General features: G+C 33.8%; 1 protein-coding gene across 1 annotated transcript in view; it reads left to right on the top strand.

Annotated features, from left to right (window-relative positions):
* The window catches only part of CDH7 (cadherin 7, type 2), a 146,550-nt gene that overhangs the window by 9,837 nt on the left and 116,247 nt on the right, over window positions 1-20,466 (top strand). The window contains exon 2 of the mRNA XM_012660079.1: window positions 2,056-2,462. Within this exon, the coding sequence (XP_012515533.1) occupies window positions 2,253-2,462 (210 nt within the window). The 5' untranslated portion in view covers window positions 2,056-2,252. The remainder of the gene's footprint in view (window positions 1-2,055; window positions 2,463-20,466) is intronic.

Raw genomic sequence — 20,466 nt, 5'->3', positions numbered from 1 at the left:
AAAAAATACATGTTAGGGACCAAAATGTTTATGTCATTATTTTTAAGAGATAATTCATTCTCTCTTGAGAAAGGAGACGGTGAAACTAGAACTGTTCTTTGGCCCCAGGTTTCACGTTCTGGTGTCAGTCCTATGACCACAACTCTAAACCATCCCTCCCCAGCCCCAAGAATGTGGTTTGCAACCAGATAAAGGAAGCTACGTGACCTTGCTCCTTCCCATGCCAACAGCAATGTCTACTAAAGGCCACTTCTTTTGCTTCTTGTCTCATCATTGGACTAATCTACACTAGTGCAGCATTTCTTGCTTCTTCAACTCCAGACAGCTTGTCTCTCAGGTGGGTTATTCAGACCTCCCTCCACTGATCTTTCAATGTAATCGAGGGGCCTACGTTGGTATATCAAGGTATGACCCCAAGTTACTTGCTCTTTATAATTCTAAGTCTAGAACCACTAGCCCTCTAAGGTGGTTTCTAAATGTAGTAAATTCATTTTTAATCCTTAGATGGGAGATTTGGATTTTGGGAGATTGTGTTCAATGCACAGGCCAGAGTTAGTATGCTCTAATAACAGTTACTATGCTGATGGGTCTCAGCACACATCAATTAGCTGAACATTGGATCATTCTTAAATGCACTCTGGAATATCAAAACTTTGTAGAGATATTTTTAAAATGTATATGTTCATTTTAATAGAGCTCAAAGTCAATGCAACATGTTTCTTCCAGGTGTGTGGAATATTTAACGTATTTAATAAATTTATATACATGTATATACATTCTTTTCCATTTCTTCTATATAGAGATTTTAAGAAATTTGGCTATCAGAAATATTTTTCTGTTGAATAACAGACACTTCTGTTACAGAAGAGACATGTAGAAAGATGGAAAAGCTTATAAAGATTGTGTATTTTCTGCTTTAACAGGGAGATATATTTTGGCTTCATGTTCTCAAAATTATAATTTTCACTTCTTATTTTTCAAAAATAACAGGAATAAACAAATGATAATCTTTTGCCTTAATCATTCTGTTGTTGATTTATTTATCGGAAGTAAAATGAATTCATAAACCGAAGTGCAACATAATGATTTAAGTGAGCACTTTGTCATAAATTCTCATTCCTCTGTGTTTTGGGGGTGTGTTTGAAAGGTTGTTTTGTAACTTATTTTATATCTCTTACATAATCAGAATTCTGTAACTGAAATAAATAGATATTAGAATAAAAGGTTTTTTCCATGCTGCTGCTAAATAACCTCCTGGATGCATGCCAACAATCTGTGGGGCTCACAAATATAGTTGTGTTTTCTCACCCATTTGTTGATCAATGTAATTCAATTCTATAAGTGTTTATGGAGAATGGCCCTACTATGCACAAGTCATGTGCAAGGTGTTCAATAAATATTTGTAGGATAGCAAATAACTGCAGTGTAATAGCATAACCTCACATGCTACACAGCATATATGACAATAAATTTGAAAGGGGGAAAATAGAAACTACTGAGCTTTTCAGCTGATCACAATCAAATCAGAACACATCAAAACAGCTGGTGTTCTGTGACTCAGAATCAATCAACCAGTTTTGAATCACCTCATACTTCTTTATTTCTCTTTACAGTTTCACAGAAGAGATTTATACCAGCATATGTCCTTCCCATTTGCTTAAATCCCTGCTTTGAGTTGCTTTGCTTTCACATTCTAATACCAATGAATGAAAATGACTGTAATATAAAGAAAAAAAATAAAGGCTAACATTAAAATGCTTTTTAAAATGATGCTGCTACATTTGTGTAAAATAAACCATATGCTCAAATAAAATGCCCTAGAAGAAACGTGATATTTTAAGGTTGTGTTATGGAATGGGGATAATCCTGCATCAGCAATATTTATGTAATTTACAAATATGGCCATGATTATTGTAATTTTCCAAGTATATAATTAATATTTTAATGATTATACAAATAATATCTTTGGAAAATCAATATTAGGCTAGTAAATAAAAGCTAAATGTTATTATGTGTTTTTGTTTTTGACACTAGCTCCTCTCTTTGTTCTGATAGGTACCTATTACACCATTCCTTGGCGAAGGCTATTCAGCAGTGGTGACCTCTTCCACTCCAACACTCTACAAATTATTATCTCTGGACTCCCAGCTGACACCCTGCCGGAGGCAAAAGCTACTAAGCCAACTGGAACTGTGCCTTTTCTCTTGTCAAGGTTTTTTTCTTACACAGGAAAAAGAAAGAAAAAAAAAAAGATGAAGTTGGGCAAAGTGGAATTCTGCCATTTTCTGCAGCTAATAGCTCTTTTCCTGTGTTTTTCTGGGATGAGTCAAGCAGAACTCTCAAGGTCCAGATCAAAGCCCTATTTCCAATCAGGGAGGTCCCGGACGAAGCGCAGCTGGGTGTGGAATCAGTTCTTTGTGCTGGAGGAATACATGGGTTCAGACCCCCTCTATGTAGGAAAGGTAGGGCATTTGGCCTTTCAAAGTTGCAAATGATTATTGTCAATGACTGTGGTTGGATAGAAAACTGCTAACTTTTGCTATGGGGATGGAAAACACAAAACATCATTCCTAGGAAAGAATTTATGAAGTTTTTGGCATTAGCCACTTCCAAGTTGTAAGCAGAGTGTTATATTCAGTACAGTGCTGTATGTTAGGGAGTGATGCTTCATTCCTAAAAACAGATGAGGATCCTACAGAGGCCTAGTTTACTGTGATTGAAGCATACTGGTAAAATTTTTTTCACCAAAATTAGAACATAAATATCCTCTAATAAATGCAGAGTAGTGGGTTTTTACAGCCAGTTGATTTTTTTAGCCTCTTCTTTTGGGATACTATGTAAATAATGTCCATACTAACGTTTATGCGTATGAATCATTCCCTGAAACAGTATCAAAACTGCAAAGTGAAATTATGGATCTTAATGGCTCTAGATTATGAACAATTCAAATCCACTTTTCTTACTGGTCTCATTTTGATATATCTTTGTGGGTTTCTTTCTTTCTTTTTTAGGTTGCTTGGTAAAATTTCCTTTTGATTAAAAATGAACATGAACAGAAGTCAGTTAGAAATGATATTAGACAAATGGTGGGCAGTTCGTGGTGCATTTGTTTGGTGGCCAAGAGTTAGCCAGATGGAGATTTTTTTTTCCCTCACAGCTTCCTTCTGTCTGAATATTTAGGCAGGAAGTTTACGTTGTAGGGCCTTGTGAACCAAATGGTGCTTCAGGAAAGCATAGCCGGTCGGGCGCAGTGGCTCACACATGTAATCCTAGCACTCTGGGAGGCTGAGGCAGGAGGATAGCTTGAGCTCAGGATTTTGAAACCAGGCTGAGCAAGAGTGAGAACCCGTCTCTACTAAAAATAGAAAAAATTAGCCGGGCATGGTGGCGTGCGCCTGTAGTCCCAGCTACCCAGGAGGCTGAGGCAGGAGGATCACTTGAGTCAAGGAGTTTGAGGTTGCTGTGAGCTAGGCTGATGCCAAGACACTCTTGCCTGGGCAACCAGAGCAAGACTCCGTCTCAAAAAAACAAAAAAAAAGCATGGCCTTTTCCCTGCCATTCTCATGGCATGTTCCCAGTCCCAAGTCTACTGAAGGTTCAATTATTTCAATATTTGTAAAGATTTCCTGATTTCTCAATTTGATTCTGAGTACTGGTAAAGGTTTCCTAAGTAGGATATATTAGTAAGAAATCTATGTCTGTATTTCACCTGTTCCCTCTGTCCATTTTATGCTTCTATTCCTGATAAAATGAAGCATAGCTAACTAATGAGTTTATCTATAATTCAATTTTTCAACTTTGAAAGATAGAGGTTATTTATTCCATGGGTCATTATTTCATTTGAGCACACCTTAAGTAAGGGTAGAAATTATTTTCATTGATGAGCATCTACATAAATCAAGGTAATCTTTATTATTTTTATTATTATTTCATTTTAATATCTCTGTATTTTAGAAATACTGACTGGCACTGTATTGTAAACAAAATAATTTGAGTAAGTTAAAGGTTTCTAGGAATGTGGATTAGGGTTTTTTTTTTTTTCTTTTTTTTGGCTAAGTCACAGCATTTTCCTACCCTAGGAAAGTATGTGTAAATACACAAGAGTTTTATGTACATGTATGTATTTTTATAGCCATTCTACTTTATCAATATCAGCATACTAAATACTATTAATATACATGTGCTAAGTTTCTCTCTCACTCTCTTTGCACTTGTTTTCATGTAAAAAAGTGAGAAGAGTGATCATTATGTAATGTTATTGACTAAGAATCTAGCTCTTAATTTAATTCATTTTTAATGGACATTTAACAAATTCATCAAGCTTTCTTCAACAGACAGATTGACAGATTCAACTAATTTACAGAGTCAATAGTTATTAGGTGAAATCATGTTTTTTTGGCAATGTAAAATTTTCTAAAAACAGCAAAAAATATTCCCATTAATTTGGTTTTAAATGAAATTTCCTGGGAAAAGTTGATATTTTAAAAATCAATACAATTTTAAAATGTAAATGCCCTTTTAAAAAATGTTATAACCTTCACGTAATAATTCAGAATGCTTATACACAAATAACCCCTGCAAGTCAATTTAAAATTATTAAAAATATATGTCCCTATGTTACTTAATTTCCAAACATGTACAAAGTTACTGGGCAATGGTGTTGTTATTTGTCTAAGAGAAATTGTGTGGTTTATTGATTAGGTAATAAGAAATATTCATATTTCCCTTTCAATTCATCAGAAAACGTTGCTTAGCAAATTTTATGTGACAAGAAAGTTAGTTTTTCTTTATCTCTTTCATGCTGTATATTGGGACTTCAATACAGCCATTGACAGTAAAACTCAGGATAGAAATGGGTTAAAAAAGAAAAAACCTCTTAATTGATTAAAATACAGGAAAAAGGGCAGTAAAATAATTTGAGATGGAAAGAGGATTTATAGATGAGAGACAAATGCAAGACCTTACAGAAACAATTCTTGTATTTTCTTAAAAAAAAAAGTGGCAGAGAACTTCAGTACTATAGATTTTATATATGAGATGATGAAATGATTCTTTTTAGGTTGGTGCTCTGAATAAACAGCAATATAAGAATAATTTTGACCTCAGTACAGTTTGATCACTTGGGTACATAAAATGTGTGTGTGTGTGTGTGTGTGTGTGTTTGTGTACAGAAATTGATGGCTATGACCAGAAATGTTTATAGGACAGAGAAAACTAAAAATTATAGATGAAGATGTGTTGGAGTGTCTAGACAGATAATCGTGAAAAGAAAAGAAAAAAACCTTATCAGAACTTTTCACAGATGTATATTTAACCTATGCTAATTGGACCAGGCTCTTAATTGCTCTGACAAAATTCTAGCTATTTAGATAATTTGGAAGATATAAATGATGGCTTTAATAAACTTTATAGCTTAATTTAATCGCATAATGGATAAGTACAATGTATGTCAGATTAACATCAGTTTTATTGCTGGCTCTACCACTTCCTACCAGTTGTATAACTTGGGGGCAAGTTGCCTAATATTACATTTTCATTTTCTCATTTCTAAAATAAGAACAATGATATCTACAAGTCAAGTCTGTTACTGAATAAAGGAGATTAAAATATTTGGAACATACATTCAATTAGTCTGGACATCATTTTCTACTTCACTACATATTAATTATAAATTAACTGAGTTATGGATAATCTATTGTATTATGTGTCAAATGGTGTATGTGTGATTTCTTAGATGAAAGCAGGCATTATTTTATGGTCCACTAGTGTATATATTTATTCCAGTTAATTAGACGAATGGTCCATTTTGGATGTGCTTAGAAATGTAGCATTTATTTTCATATTTATATAGGATTAAACTATGGCAGAAATATAATTAGTAGGTTAAAAATCCTAAAAACAGGAATTTCAAATGTTGGAGAAATCATATCTGTGAATTTTTTGAGACCTTTGAATTTGGAGGCCTTCATATTAGTGGATTGTGGCCAATAAGATCAATTAAATGACTGAACAGAAAGTAAAATTCGGTTATTAAGACATTGAGGATAATGAGGCCACGATATGGCTTTCAACCTTATTATTTCATCTAATTTACTGGGTTTGTTTTACCTATGATAACCAAGACTAACGTAGACAGAATAGTCTGTTGAATGGGGCTGGGAGTGCTTCTAGAACGCTTACCGAGTAACTGCCAGGGCACAGAAATTTGCGCTGGGTTAGACTCTGGTGGTGCAACCTTTATCATTAACTTTCCATTGTTTTCTTGTGAAATAAGTTGATAAACTGCTGACCCTAAATGTATAGACTTAAAGAAGGAGTCCTTAGACATTATTCTGATTGATTTCTGTTTCAAAGAATAATAGTGCATCTTCCCCTAAGTATATTTCTTAATTATCATCATGCCTATTTTCTTGTCAGTATATGGGGAGAATGAAAGGGACAGTCTTTTCTTTTCTTCCTCTGACTTTATAGCATCGCTCACCTGGCTATTTGCCACACATAGGAGGTGACAGTTTCCACCCATTTCATTCCCTCACACTGCACTTTTCCAGCCCAGTCTTTTTGTCACCTAAGCATTTCTCACTTAATGTCTCTCAACCATCTAACAAAAAAATCTGTCCACAAAACCACCCAGTCTCTGTTCCAGGGATTAAGTGTTTTTCATCTTTCCTAACCGTAATGGGCTGCAGGCCGATCACCGTGCTCTGGGCCATTACTTTCACTGAAACGTGTGCTCCGTGCCTCTTCCGCAGTTGCTTCCCTAGCTGTTAACATCACTCTTGCCTTTTTTGCTACTTTCTTGTCTTCCCTGCCCATTCAGGGAGAATTTATTCCTATTACCCCACTAGAAATCAAATACATAGAAGTGCAGTTTGCGGGATTCACTTTGCTTTAAATTTAAGCTTACTGAGAAGTATTGGTGAGCATTTTCAATGCATTTAATTACATGTCAGCAGTCTCTCTCACCAAGAGATTCTTTATCTCCTGATATCTAAAGATACATTCAGAGTTTCAGAAAAGACATTTTCATCTTGAAAACAGGTTGTGTTAAAAAAAACCTGAGTTACAAATCGGCTTCCTTAACTGGGAAATTTTGTATTACCTACAGAAAAAGAAAATAATAAATCCCAACTACCAATGACTTAGGGAAGACTGTACTCATCATAGCAAAATTTACTTGTTATAGATTTTGGTGAAAAGAAAAAAAACACAGGAAAAATGTCCTCTGAATATGTAGTTTGCCTAAAATCAGACCAAATCTTAGGAGAAAACAAAGACAGTTTGTTTTTTCTGAGAATGTATAGAAAACTCATTTTCATAATATCTTTATAACCAGAGTTAATTTGTGAAGGCCCTTGTTCTTATCTCTGTTAGTTTGCTGATAGAAGTCTGGAACTCCTGGTGATTTCAAAAGGAATTTGGACATAGATCATCTCTGTGGGATGCAAATAAGTTCAGGTTTTTAGAAATACTTTTTGGCAGTTATTTTTAGTGATTATAATACTCCTGCGTAACTGTAAGATATGAAATGCTTTAATGCTTTTTCTCCACATAAAATCAACAATTCAAAATTGTTATTTGTTTTCTTTCTACATATTGAAAATAAAACATGTAAGGTTGTGCCACTAAAATGCAGAAACCCACTATTAATTCAGTTTAATATTGCTAATTTTCTTCAAAGTTATCTTAGTTTCAAAATGGTTATAATTACCAAAGCCTTTATCAGGTAAAATTATACAGCTAAAAGCTGGAGGAAGTGGGAGAATTTCAGTTATATACCTTGGTATAGCCAAGATAGATACTATAGATTGGGTTATGTATTTCCTGATTGTCCGTGTATATTGATCAAAATTGTTTAAATATGCTATCATTTTTTTATTTTAAAAATAAGGGGGTACAAGTAGTTTTTTGTTATGTGGACAAATTGTATAATGCTGACCTCAGGGCTTTCAGTGTATCTGTCACCAAAATAGTGTATATTGTACTTGATAGGTAGATTTCTATCCCTAATTTCCCTCCTACCCTTCCCCTTTCTTAGCTGTCTTCCTTAACATCTGTTTATGTTCATACACATTCTACTTGCTGCCTCTTTGGTGATGGAAGCAGCAAAAATAAAGAATAAAATACAGTCCGTGCTAGCTGTGTTTCCACATTGTGTTTATGTTGAGTTTTTAAATGCAAAATATAAACTAAAATGATGGTTTAGGTCTTTCTATTTAAAGCACATTATAATTGTTTGGACAAGCTTTATGGCATTGCTCACTGATACATTCACAGAATCTGCAGCAATCTCTGTGACTCAACAGGATACATGACAAAATTAGTTAAATGGCAGGACAGTCACTGAGTTTTGCTGGTTTGAGCATATATAGGCAAGGACTTTATTGGGAGAGATTTTGTCCTAATCATTTGGCATGATTTTATTGATTATGTGTCTTAGGTTGATTACCAGAGAGAAACACTAGTTTGGACAAATATGCTTAACATTGTATCCAAAAATTCTTTTTTGTCTGTTGTTAAACCTGCCCTCTGTGTTTTCCCTCTTCCTTTTTTCCTCTCTCCTTCTTTCTTGAAATACTTATCAAGTACTAACTCTGTGATAGATATTGTGCTAGACAGAAGAGCTAAAAAATAGATTCTTTCATAAAATTCACAGTCTGGTTGGTAAGCCAAGCAGGTGACCAGATGGCTATGGAAAGCAGTAAATTCCAAAGCTAACCAACAGCTGTAGATGGGGGTTAAAAGCAAAGGAACTCACTCATAGATTCATGAACAAGTGCTTGCATAAGGATACCTGGCATATCTCTGAGATTTAGTATCTTTTAAATAAAATCTTCAAACAAACAAACAAAAAGACAAAGAGAGAGAGATTTATCTTCTAAGAAAGTAGGACAGAGTCTTATAAAGTTATATTTTGGGAGAAGCTTTTTATACAGTAGAAAAGATCAGCAAGCAGAAACCCTATAAAGTTCTCATTTTATCATTATTTTGAACAAGTCTCTAAAACAAAAAGTTTTGATTTCCTCGTCTATAAAATGGATATCAAATTGGCAAAAGTTTAAAACTTTTTATTTTGAAATAATTTCAAACTTACAAATAAGTTCCAAAGTGCTGTTCCCAAATCAAGTTCCCCAAATATTAATATCTTGCATTACTACAGCAATTATATAAACCAGAAAATTAACACTGGCATAATACTGTTTACTAATCAACAGATTGTTTCAAATTTTGCCAATTTGTCCAATAAAATACTTTTTTCTGATAGGAACCAATTCAATATCACACCTTTCATGTGTCCTAATCTCCTTAGAATTTTCCAGTCTGGGATAGTTCTGTAGTCATTTGTTGTCATTCTTGACTAGAATTATGGTAGAAAATCTCACAATCTGGGTCTGTTTCATGTTTCTTTTAATGTATACATTTCAGGAGATGTGTCTTTGGCAAGGATAAGAGAGAAGTGATGTTTTTTCCTTCTCACTGCATCATATCAGTAGATACAGGATGTTGATATAACTCATTTATAATGATATTGAATTTGATCACTTGGTTAAGGTCTTGTCTGCCAGGTTCCTTCTCTGAAAAAACATTACCTGAAAGTTCTGATATCCTGAAAGATGCATAAAATTATCCAAGCTGTTATTATAGATGGGAATAAATACTACCACTGGTTTGAGGGGGATGCGAGGGATGATTCAGTACAGTTTATGGTCTATTTTGAGAATGAGGAGTGGGTTAGTCTGAAATGTTGGCCAGATTTAAATCTATAATACTATTAGGTAACATCCATAATTTTATATAGTAATTGATTATGTTTCTCAAAAATACATCAATTTAGGATGTCTTGGGGAAATTAATTTTGTTTTTTTGCTTTTTGCTTTTTTCTGATCCATGTAATAATGTTCTTTATAGTCCAGAATTCCAAGAAAGTTTTCTACTAGAGTTAAAAATAAGAGTTTTCCTCCCACATTGCTTACAAAACATTAAAAAAAAAAGACAAAAAAAAACCTGTTTTACATCGTAAGATTGGGCCCCAAATACGTAGCCATTATAATTATACACAAACATTATTTTAGAAAATAATACACTTAGATTCCTATAAATTAAAATAAGCAGTACGAGATATTACATTCTAATGTCTTATATTTATTGTATTTACAAAGTTGAAATCTAAATAATTCATAGAATTATATTTAATTTTGAAAAAAAATAATTCCTTCTAATAATTCTTTTGTAAATCTTATAATATTTTATGTTTCATGGTCAATATTGATTAAATCTTTGGAAAGCCTTGTGAGTTAAAAAGGAGGTATTCATATATTAGGTGTGCCTTATATATGAGGTAATAGATACATTTGGGAGTAAAATAAGTAGAGCAGGAGGCACCCAGTAGAACTGTAACTGAGAAGAGCTAGAAAGCATATCTAGATGTTTATATCAAATAATTATCCTTTTTTAAATTTTAAAATTTTAGAACAACTTGAGCTAAAATTAATACCAATTTGTCATAAAACCAACCAATTATATTTTGAGGAAACAAAGTTTCAGTATTGTATTAATCTGTTCAGTTCTATGACAAAATATTAGACCAGTTGACTTAGACAACAAAAATTTCCTTCAGTTCTAGAGGCTGGGAAGTCCAAGATCAAAATGCCAGCAAGGTCCGTTTCTGGTGAGGGCTCTTTTCCTGGTTTATAGACAGCCACCCTGTTTCCCACATGACAGAAGAGAGAGATCTCTTCCTCTTTTTCTGAGGCTACCAATGCTGTGGAACCTTATGACCTCATTTAACTTTACCTCGTAAAATCTCTATCTATAATACAAAGTCAGTCACATCGAGAGTTAGGGATTCACCGTATGAATTTTGAGGGGTCATCATTGAGTCCATACCAAGTACCTAAATTTATTTTACTTCATAAGAAATGAGTGAATAGCAAGTAAATTTTGACAATATTTAATATAGTCTACGTTTAGTTGTAGTAAACAGAAGTTCACATAACAATTTCAAAAATGTATGGAAAAAGTAGTTTCACTCAGGGTTTGAAAACTTTACCCACGTTTTCTTCAGCTAGCCATAGGTCAACACCAAGAGCCTGAGAATTATCTTCTGTTCTTTCACCATGGGAACAAAAAAAAAAAAAAAAGAGCCGAAAGATAGTGGGGAAAAAACAAGACAGTATGGTGAGGCCATCTACATTTCTAGTTAGGGTAGAATCCTTATCTTCTGTAAGATAAATGCAGGAGGGTAATTTCTCAAGATGGGACTGTGTTACAGGAATGGTAATTAAAGTTCCAGAACCAAAATGATTAGCATCATTCCAGCAAGTTGTGTGTGTAAACAGCACACAATTATCTGATAAGAATGCTTCCCTTAGAATGTTTACTTATCTCCTTCGTTAAAATGCTGACATGTTTTAAGGTATTTAACTAAAAACACACAATCAAAATTTGGACAACACATACATAATGTTCAACAGATGTGAGTTTGAAAGATTTGTGATGATCACTAGTGAAATTAGTCAAACCATGCTTAAATTAGATTTTTCTGATTTGTGAGTCATTTAAGAGTCCATATTGGAGTGGAATATGTGTGGAGAGGGAAAGATTACACATTCTGCACTTGATTTTTTGAAATGAAGAAGAAATAAGATAAAAATCATCATTTTCTTTCCCATAACATGTCTAAGAACTCAGTTCTGTATCTCACATCCACTCTGTTCCTCACACAGTTTACATAATTTTCTCAACTGAATCATAACAAAGCTGAATTTATTTGGTTAACTGATGTTTTGTTTATTTGGGAGAAACAGATTCTGGTGAGCTCTAGTCATTGGGATTTGATTTAATTATACCTAAGGAAAGTGAAGCCATCAACAGTTAAAAATATTGCTAAAAAAAAAAAAACCACAAGAATTATCACATTTCTAGAGTAGATAGTGTGAACTTATTTGTAAAGCTAAGGTCATACATAGAGTCTACAGGAAATATAGAACCGTGACTAAAATACAAGTACCTGCATTGTAGGGTACATTCACAACCTTGGAAAAGTGATTTTTACAAGAATAATATGGAAAAATAGGATATACTTTAAAGCCTGATATTAAAATTTAAAATACTAACTTTATTACCAAGAGTAAGTTATCTTTTTGGTTGATCATTTATAACACCTGCAAATAGACTTTCACCTATGGCAGAACAGCTGCGTTCAGTGATTTTGGGAGAGCACTTGTGGAGTGTAATGATCTGAAACAAGACTGGTTTTCCCATTGATTAAATCATTTGTGGGCACTTGAGTGCAGCTGATGATAGAAAGTACATAAAAGTTTGAGTGAGAATTTAGGGTTAGAGTCAGGGGAGGAAGTACATTCTGTTTCAGATCCAATTAAGTTTTTATAGTGGGTATTTATGACCAAAACATTATTGAAATTATTAACATCCTATATGTATATTTTTCTCAGTGTTGCTGTCTTCATACTATCTATAGCTTCTAATTTATACTTAAGTTTGATTTCTCAGTAAACTGTGGACACATTGGTAAAGTTCAGTTTTTCACACAACTTCATTATTAACTTTCTGCCTACCTAGACCTGATGTGTGGCTCAGTTAGAAACTTTAAGGAGGAAGGTGTTTAGACTACTTCAGAGGCTTCAACAGTCATGCAACGGCTCTTTTTATTATTTTTCCACAAAAATATATCTCTTGGAATTTAGCACGGCAGATAAGTATATCATATAATTTTGGTAATGAGATGCACATAAATCACATATACTGATTTTATCAAATTACATGCCCATATTGAATCTAAGTATTAAATGAATATCAAATATTTTCATCAAAAATAAAAATAACATATTCTTTTTATTATTGCATTTTTAATATTAGAGCTGCTGGGGGCTTTAAAACTTATTTATGTTAGTCTCCTTCTGAATTCAGGAATTATCTGTACAATATCCCTAATGGGTGATCAGGCAGCCTGAGGTCCATCTGTTAGTGGGAGCATAAATTGTCACGGAAATACACATTTCATAGTCACATGACTTGGGTTTGCACACTGGCTCCATCACTTACAAAAAGATGTGACTTCAAGGAAATCACCACTTTCCTCATTTCATGCACTTAAAAAATAGAAGCAACAATACTAACCTCACGAGTCTGTTGTAAACATGTAAAGAAAGGAATGAATGGGAAAGCATGAAATAAAGTAAGGGGGAAAGTATATTTCTAAAAGTTAATGAGCTTTGTGAGGAAAGGAACTGTGTTCAATCCAAGCATCATGCTTGTACATACTCAAAGAATGATTATTGAATATATAAACAGCTCATGAAATTATGAGATATTGTAAGTGTTATTGTGAGAGAATACTGAGTTTTAGGATAACTTATTTTTAGGAGGATAAATTACTTTTCACTGTTAAAATCTTTTAGGCAGCACTTTTGCATCTCCCTCCAATTTTAAATGAATGCTTGAAAAGATTAAATAATTCTTCATCTCAAGCATTTCATATGAGACATGATTTCCAGAACTGTCCTCATGCTTAGCTGTGCTTGCTTTTCAATGTCCTAAAATTTGAGGATCAAGAGTAAACCTCAATAATCTGTAAAAATCTATAAATCAGTTAAAACAATAGAAATCAAGATTTTTATTGATCTTGATATTTGGTATACATCCTATCCCTCTACTAACCCAAGCCATGATTGCATTAGTTATCATTAACATTATCATCTCTTGAGGAAAACAACATAAGAAAAATTGGGTTTTGCTATGAAATATATAGTGATTGAATATAACTAGTGAATATCCTAAACAAAAGCTATAATAAAATTAAATATTAACTATGAAAGCCAAAGTTGATCTCTCCAAAAATTATTTTCCTTAAAAAAAATGTCATAAGAAGAAGGAGTTCAGTATCTCTTCTTCCATAGCAAACTCTGAAAACTTCCTGCATAGGCTGTCAATATTTGCTTTTGCTTACCCTTCCCTTCAGGTCTTTCACCATTCTCCTTTGGTTTTACGAATTAAAACCACCTTTTTCATATGCTTGCTCCTCCGAGCAGAGAGACCGCCTATTGCAGTGGTAATACATCATACAACCTTGGTGTCCTGATGCTGCATTTTCTACATGTAACTGAATCTGATGCACCCAAGTGAGTTCGATTTCCCCAGGGCTGTCACTGGAAGTGCCTACACCTACTCCCAACTCTCAGACCATGCTGGGACCCCAGGTTGCAGGAGATGTGGGACGCAGGAGACAGATATCGATTTGAATCATAGTTATACCACTCTGATGACCCAGGATTACAAACCTTACCATTTCTATAATTCTTGTGATGACCCTGGCTCTCTTTTAAAATTTTCCATACACTAAGGAGAAGGAAATTAAAAATAAGAAAAGAGGTAGAGAATGGGGTTGAGAGGTTGTTTGTGACTGTCTGGATTGTTCAATGCATGACCGTCCTTCTTCTTCAAAGCAAATGAGAGGAAAAATTTAGTTGTTTGTCTGAAGTAAAGTATCGAAGATAATGGAAATGGGGGCTGACCCAAAAAAGTAAGGGCTTTTGAAAAGTAAGATAAAAGCTTTTTGTTAGTTTAGTTTCTCATAGGGAATTGGAAATTATGTGGCAATTTTCATGTTGCTTATTCATCTTTGAATATGTTACCTACTACAGATGGCATAGACACTAATGAATTGGTTTTATTAAGCCAGGGCATAGAGAGGAAGTTTAGCCTAGTAGCCACCTCCTAAATCTGGTTCAGAAATCAGAGAGATCTCAGAGTGAATCTCGGTATTGTCATTTAATTAGAAATAACTCAACTTTTCTCAGCTTAATTTCTATAACATGGGTTTAAGAAATAATAGCTTTTCTAAGTTTAATTTCTGTAAAATGGGTTTAGTAATAGATCTTATACAACACAGTTGTTAGGACTAAACAAGACATTGTATGTAAAAAACTTCATATTAATATTTGAAATATAGAAAGTATTCATCAAGACTTACTTGTTATTGTTAATAATAGTGGTGCATATTTTTACTCTGCATTCAATTGCTATTTTCTGTGACTGACATTATTTAGGTGTTTGCTTTTTAAAGCATATTTTGAAAACAACCTAGAAGGCTAAGGAGAGAACAAAGACGAATCCAAGCAAAAATCATCACATTGGCACACTTGGGGAACACAGACAAGTCCTTTAAATTACCTTTCCTTGTTCTATCATCTATCACATAGGGATGGTAACACCAGACCTCCCTCCTCCTCAAAGATGAAGTCAGATTTCAATCAGATAACATCTGCTAAAGTGCTTTGTAATGCATGAAGTATTAAATGTTAAATAAAAGTTATTTTTAATGGGAAGAAAAGATACTATTTATATTTATAAAATATTAGGGTAAGAACAGAATTTGTAACACATTTACTCTTTTTGGTAATTACGGATGAGTAATACTTGGACAGTATCTTTTGGCAATTATTGATGAGTAATTTTTTAAATTTATTTAATTTAATTTAACTTTTTTAGAGACAGGAGTCTCAGTATGTTGCCCAGGCAGGCCTCGAATTCCTGTGCTCAAGCAGTCCTCCTGCCTCTCAGCCTTTTGAATAGCTGGGACTACAAGAGCACACCACCGCACTCAACAAGTAGTACTTTTATGTGTACCAAAAATGCTGTTGGGATTTGGCTGCTGTTTTAATAGTTTATATATTTAGAATCAACTCAGAATTAAAATTACATAAGACAGCTTTTCAAATCACAAATTTGAAAAAAGGACAGAACTCAACACATACATAAAGGATTGTTCTAGTCTCGAATACTTTTCAAATCTTGAAAGCTAATGAAATCTTTGAGAGTTTCCCAGCAAGAGAATGGTACTACATACCATTAGGATTCTACTGAAGAAAAGTGATGCTTAATGGAACTAGATAAAAGAGATTGGTCGTTAATCTCTCAGTTAATTTTCGAAAGAAAATTCCTTTTTTTTTTTTTTTTTAAGATCATGCCTTAGGTCAGAGCCTCATTTAGTCTGAAGTTTGGCTTGAACTTACTTCTAGGGTTTACCGATCCTACACATCATTATTTTCTGAATTCAGAATCCGGGTTTGACTAATTCATTTTAGTCCCCAAATGGTAGAATATAAACATCCCCAGCTTACGTATTCAGGATTAATACTGATTGCACAACAATTTCGGAGTAGTGAAATTCTGACATTTTGAGAGGACGAAGGTACCAAACATCTTGATATAATTTAAATACTGGTATAGACAAGCATTTTATATTTATGTCTTTGGAAAGATAAACAAGTAGAAACCAAATATTTTGCAATTATGATAGCCTTACCAACATATAAAGGGAGGGGTATAGAGTGTTCATAAGGAGAACCATTGCCAGGCTTTTAGGAATTGCCATTGCAAACAAACCACTTTGCATAGCAGGTGTTCTAGGATATAATTAGAAAAAAAAAAAAACAGAGAAGAAATGAAGATCAGAGGGGTTTTTAATCCATTTTTCATAAATTAAGGAAAATGAAAGACATGATGCTGAAATTAATCATCCAAAGGGGCTTCCTATAATGCAATTCTACAGTATAAAGCTGAAGAAAATGCTAACTAAGATAAGTATTTCTTCATGCACAAAACTAATCATGTCAGTTGACTATATCCAGAGGAAGCTACATGGATTTTAGGGAAAACTTTATACATTTGAGCATGAAAGTACTTAAAGCTGCTTGGTAAAGTGAATGCTAAACGCACCCACAAGCTCAAAAGTCTCCAAAAGGAGACTACATGATCTCTGCAGTGAGGCTAGCCAGAAGTGAAAAGCAAAACTCTTCAACCCTGGAGTGAATTTATCCACTCAAATGGATAAATTTATATTTTATCCATCCAAATAGAAACATCTGGTTGAGTGGAGAGAACACATATCTTGGCATCACAAATTCATCAGGACATAACTTGGGGCAATGCACTTTCTCTCTTACTCCCTGGCATCTATGAAGTGAAAATTCTGGTAAGAATTCATGCTGTAGTTCTGCACACCAACAAAGTATAACTATTGTTCACCAAAGTATAGCTATTATAACAATTTATTTAACTTTAAAGTGTGTATAAAAATATGGTAATTACAAGTGCCACTTTTGTTGGTTTTGTTAAAATGTCTGCTTAGACAAGCTAAATTGTGGACACATACTTGTCTCAGTTTTAATCATAGCTCATTGGGAAGTGTCCTTCAGCCATTTAGTGATTTTAATCCATATTTTTCAGTCAATGAGCTTTCCTTTTTATTCATTTTATGCTGATCTACAATGAAATGCTAAGTATGCCTATGTCTATCATCATTATTTTTATCAAGAACTACTGACACACTGGTTCAAACGCACATGACCAAAAAAAAAAAAAAAACACGCACATGACCCTAAATTCATACAGAATTATATGAACATGATGGGCTAAGTTACAAAACCAAATCAGGAAAAAACTACATGGAGGAGACTGGTTTATTTTTATTCCCAGGATATCTACTATCTTCATGTTTTCTGCTATCAGAACTTGCATGAATCTGAGAGTGAGTACCTCTTTAAATTTTGTGTCCTAAGTGCCTTGCTCTTAAAAAAAAACTCACACTCTTGGGGAAACACAAGGGTAGGGTTAGCACTTGCCCACTACTGAGATTGAGTTCCTCCTTAAATTTTGCACAGTGAACTGCCTTGTTTGCTCCACTTTATTCCTGGCCTTTTGGCAAAGAAGATAAAAAGAGGATTTTACTCCACAAATCTCTGACACTGACTCAATTGCACTGGCGATGGCCCCATCTTTACTTGAGTCACATATGGTCCTCATCAATACTCTTTGGAAGTCAGTGGAGCTATAAAATACAAATAATAACTGCCCAAGATGGTATTGGAATGGAAAGAATTGCCAGTCTCTTATAGCGTTTTAGAAGGAACATCTGGCAGAGCTTGAATTCAATTCTGTCTCATGGCCACATCATTGCCAGTTTATCAAAGAATTGACACTGAATCCTGAGAAAGCTTAATTCCTTTTACTATATGGGCTCTATTTTACCTTTCATCTTGTTATAAATCTCAGATGTATTTAACTTTATGTCAACCACATTTGGTACATGATAAAACATGAATGAAAAGAGAAGCATTGATTTAATTAAGAAATCAGGTTTTAACATTTAAATTTTATGTTTTAAATAGCATGCAATAATCTCACCATACATATAAATAACATACAAATATATGCAAACATACAGAAGGTAACCATTTTTTACCCTAAGCATTTTATATACTTGAATGTGACTTTGTGGTACAAATTTGGAGTTACTTCACCTAGGAAAATATGATTTTGCATTTATAAGTCAACATTTTAGACATTTTAAAAGGTGATGCTATTGGAAAGAAGGGAATACAAAACGGAATATATGAAATTGAAACTCTTTTTACTTTATATTTCTCATTTCCTTCCCTTTTTCCTCTATCCCCTGCCCCCTCCTTTTCTTTTTTTTAACTATTCTTCTGTCACATTGGACTTAACAGTAAGAACTACTATCTTAACTAGGGCAAACAACCTTGCTAGCTAACTACCCTATTGGCAGATTACTACTTGCACATAGAAGTGTAATTTAGGACTTACACAGATGTCAAGGTAGAACAAAATTTTCTCTTGGATGGGTGATCATTTATGTACAGTTGACTCTCACATATGGTAGTTATTTCTATAAAGTTGACACGAATACTAAATTAGTGAATACTGAACCATTGCTCTTAGAGGAAATAAAAAGTTAGATTCTTGTGAGTTTGTGGTCTCAACATTTTTATCAATGATCAACCCTTAACTTTATTTTATGTGTGTTTCTGTTTTATCTGAAGGCACATCACAGCCTTTCTGTGCCTACTAACAGTAAACAGCACTTTAGTTCTATACCCGGGGGCCGTTTTAAACAGCAAAATCACAGACAGAAAGCACAAAATAAAAGAAAAATGTGTTACTAACCAGACTGAAAAAAAGGATAATTGTTTACAATATGAGAGCAGAATCAAGAGATAGGAGTGTTGCCTTGTTTGACCTTAGTTGGGAACATATGAATCAGAAGACTCAAATTTTTTGCTGCTCTGTGTATGTCCATGAATGACCATGGACAAATAAATTTTATTGAGTAGATGAATTCCCAAATACAGAATCCTGAAATAATAAATATCAACTGTATCAATTTAGTCTTTGGACTACAATGCCTGAACACTTTAACATTCTGTTATTAGGTAACTAATCCACCCAAATAAATAAATAAACCAGATAAAAGAAAATTGATAATGATGAAGATAAATTAAAAGTAAGGTAATCACAAAGCAAGAATAGCAATAGTTGAAAATTTTGAGTAGCTCAAAACATCACTGATAATCCAGCATCCTTTCTGAAAACAAAGCAGGATTTTCAATTTATCGCATGCACATATATAATATAGGAGGTTGGCAAAAAAATATGTTGTTTCTTGGCAACCACGTTTCTTGTAGAATTTTGAGTTAGAGTCTGTAAATGATCAGTGCCCTAACTTTAGCTTATGAATGTCAAATTTAGTCAGGTACTTGTACCAACCCGTAGGGATATGAAGAGTTTCTATAAAAACTTCAGTGGTACAAAAATTTCTATGAAAATGGTGAAGACTTTGGTGAGCTGAAGGAAAGCACCTTGAGGATCACTGATTTAGACTTTGCAAAGGGTGTTCCCAAGTGCCTGATGCCATATTTTATCAGTCTAGCCTTTTTGATGGAAATTCTTGCTAGAGCCAGTCAGGAAGAAGTCCTAATGGCTGAAACTGGAGATGGAGAAAGACACTGAGAATGTGATAGAGTTTACATTCTAGTTGGGGATGGAGGCAAAATCACATAAATAAAAACAAAGAATGTAATAAATGCTGATAAATCCTGCAGAGCAAAAAACATGAGAATGAAAATCAAGAGTGTCAGTAGAGAAGTTATAATTTTAAAAGGTGGTCAGCCTAGCTGAAAGTGATATTTTTACAAAGTCTGCAGGGAAGTGCAGGAATGAACAGAGTGAACACCTGGGGAAGTGAATTAGGCAGAAGTGGCCTGGTGTGTTTGAGGAAATAAAAAAGGCCAGTGTGGCTGGTTTGGAGTGAGTAGAAGATGAGAAAAGAGAGGAAAAGGGAATCAGCATATCATTAAGTTGGTGAATTATCCAACCCACTATCTAATTCCTCTTAGTGACGTGCTCTTTGAAGTAATGACATTGGACTATAGTTAAAATATGCTGTAAAAAAAAAAAAAATCCTAGAAAAAACATGTGTATGTCTGCCGTAGAGATATTGCCCATAATCTTGTTAATTGCATTCCACAGTATTATTTTTACAAATTCCTTTGGAAAAGTCATTAGGTTATCTTAATATCAGTAATCATTGCACTTAATCTCCATTTTAAGTCTTGGAATCTCAAAACTTTTCTTTTTTTGCCAGAA

The sequence above is a fragment of the Propithecus coquereli genome, unplaced genomic scaffold (genome assembly GCF_000956105.1).
Source record: "Propithecus coquereli isolate 6110/MARCELLA unplaced genomic scaffold, Pcoq_1.0 Scaffold650, whole genome shotgun sequence".
In the NCBI taxonomy this organism is placed as follows: domain Eukaryota; kingdom Metazoa; phylum Chordata; class Mammalia; order Primates; family Indriidae; genus Propithecus; species Propithecus coquereli.
Note: the sequence above shows the minus strand (reverse complement) of the source record. Positions and strands in the feature narration are given on the sequence as shown.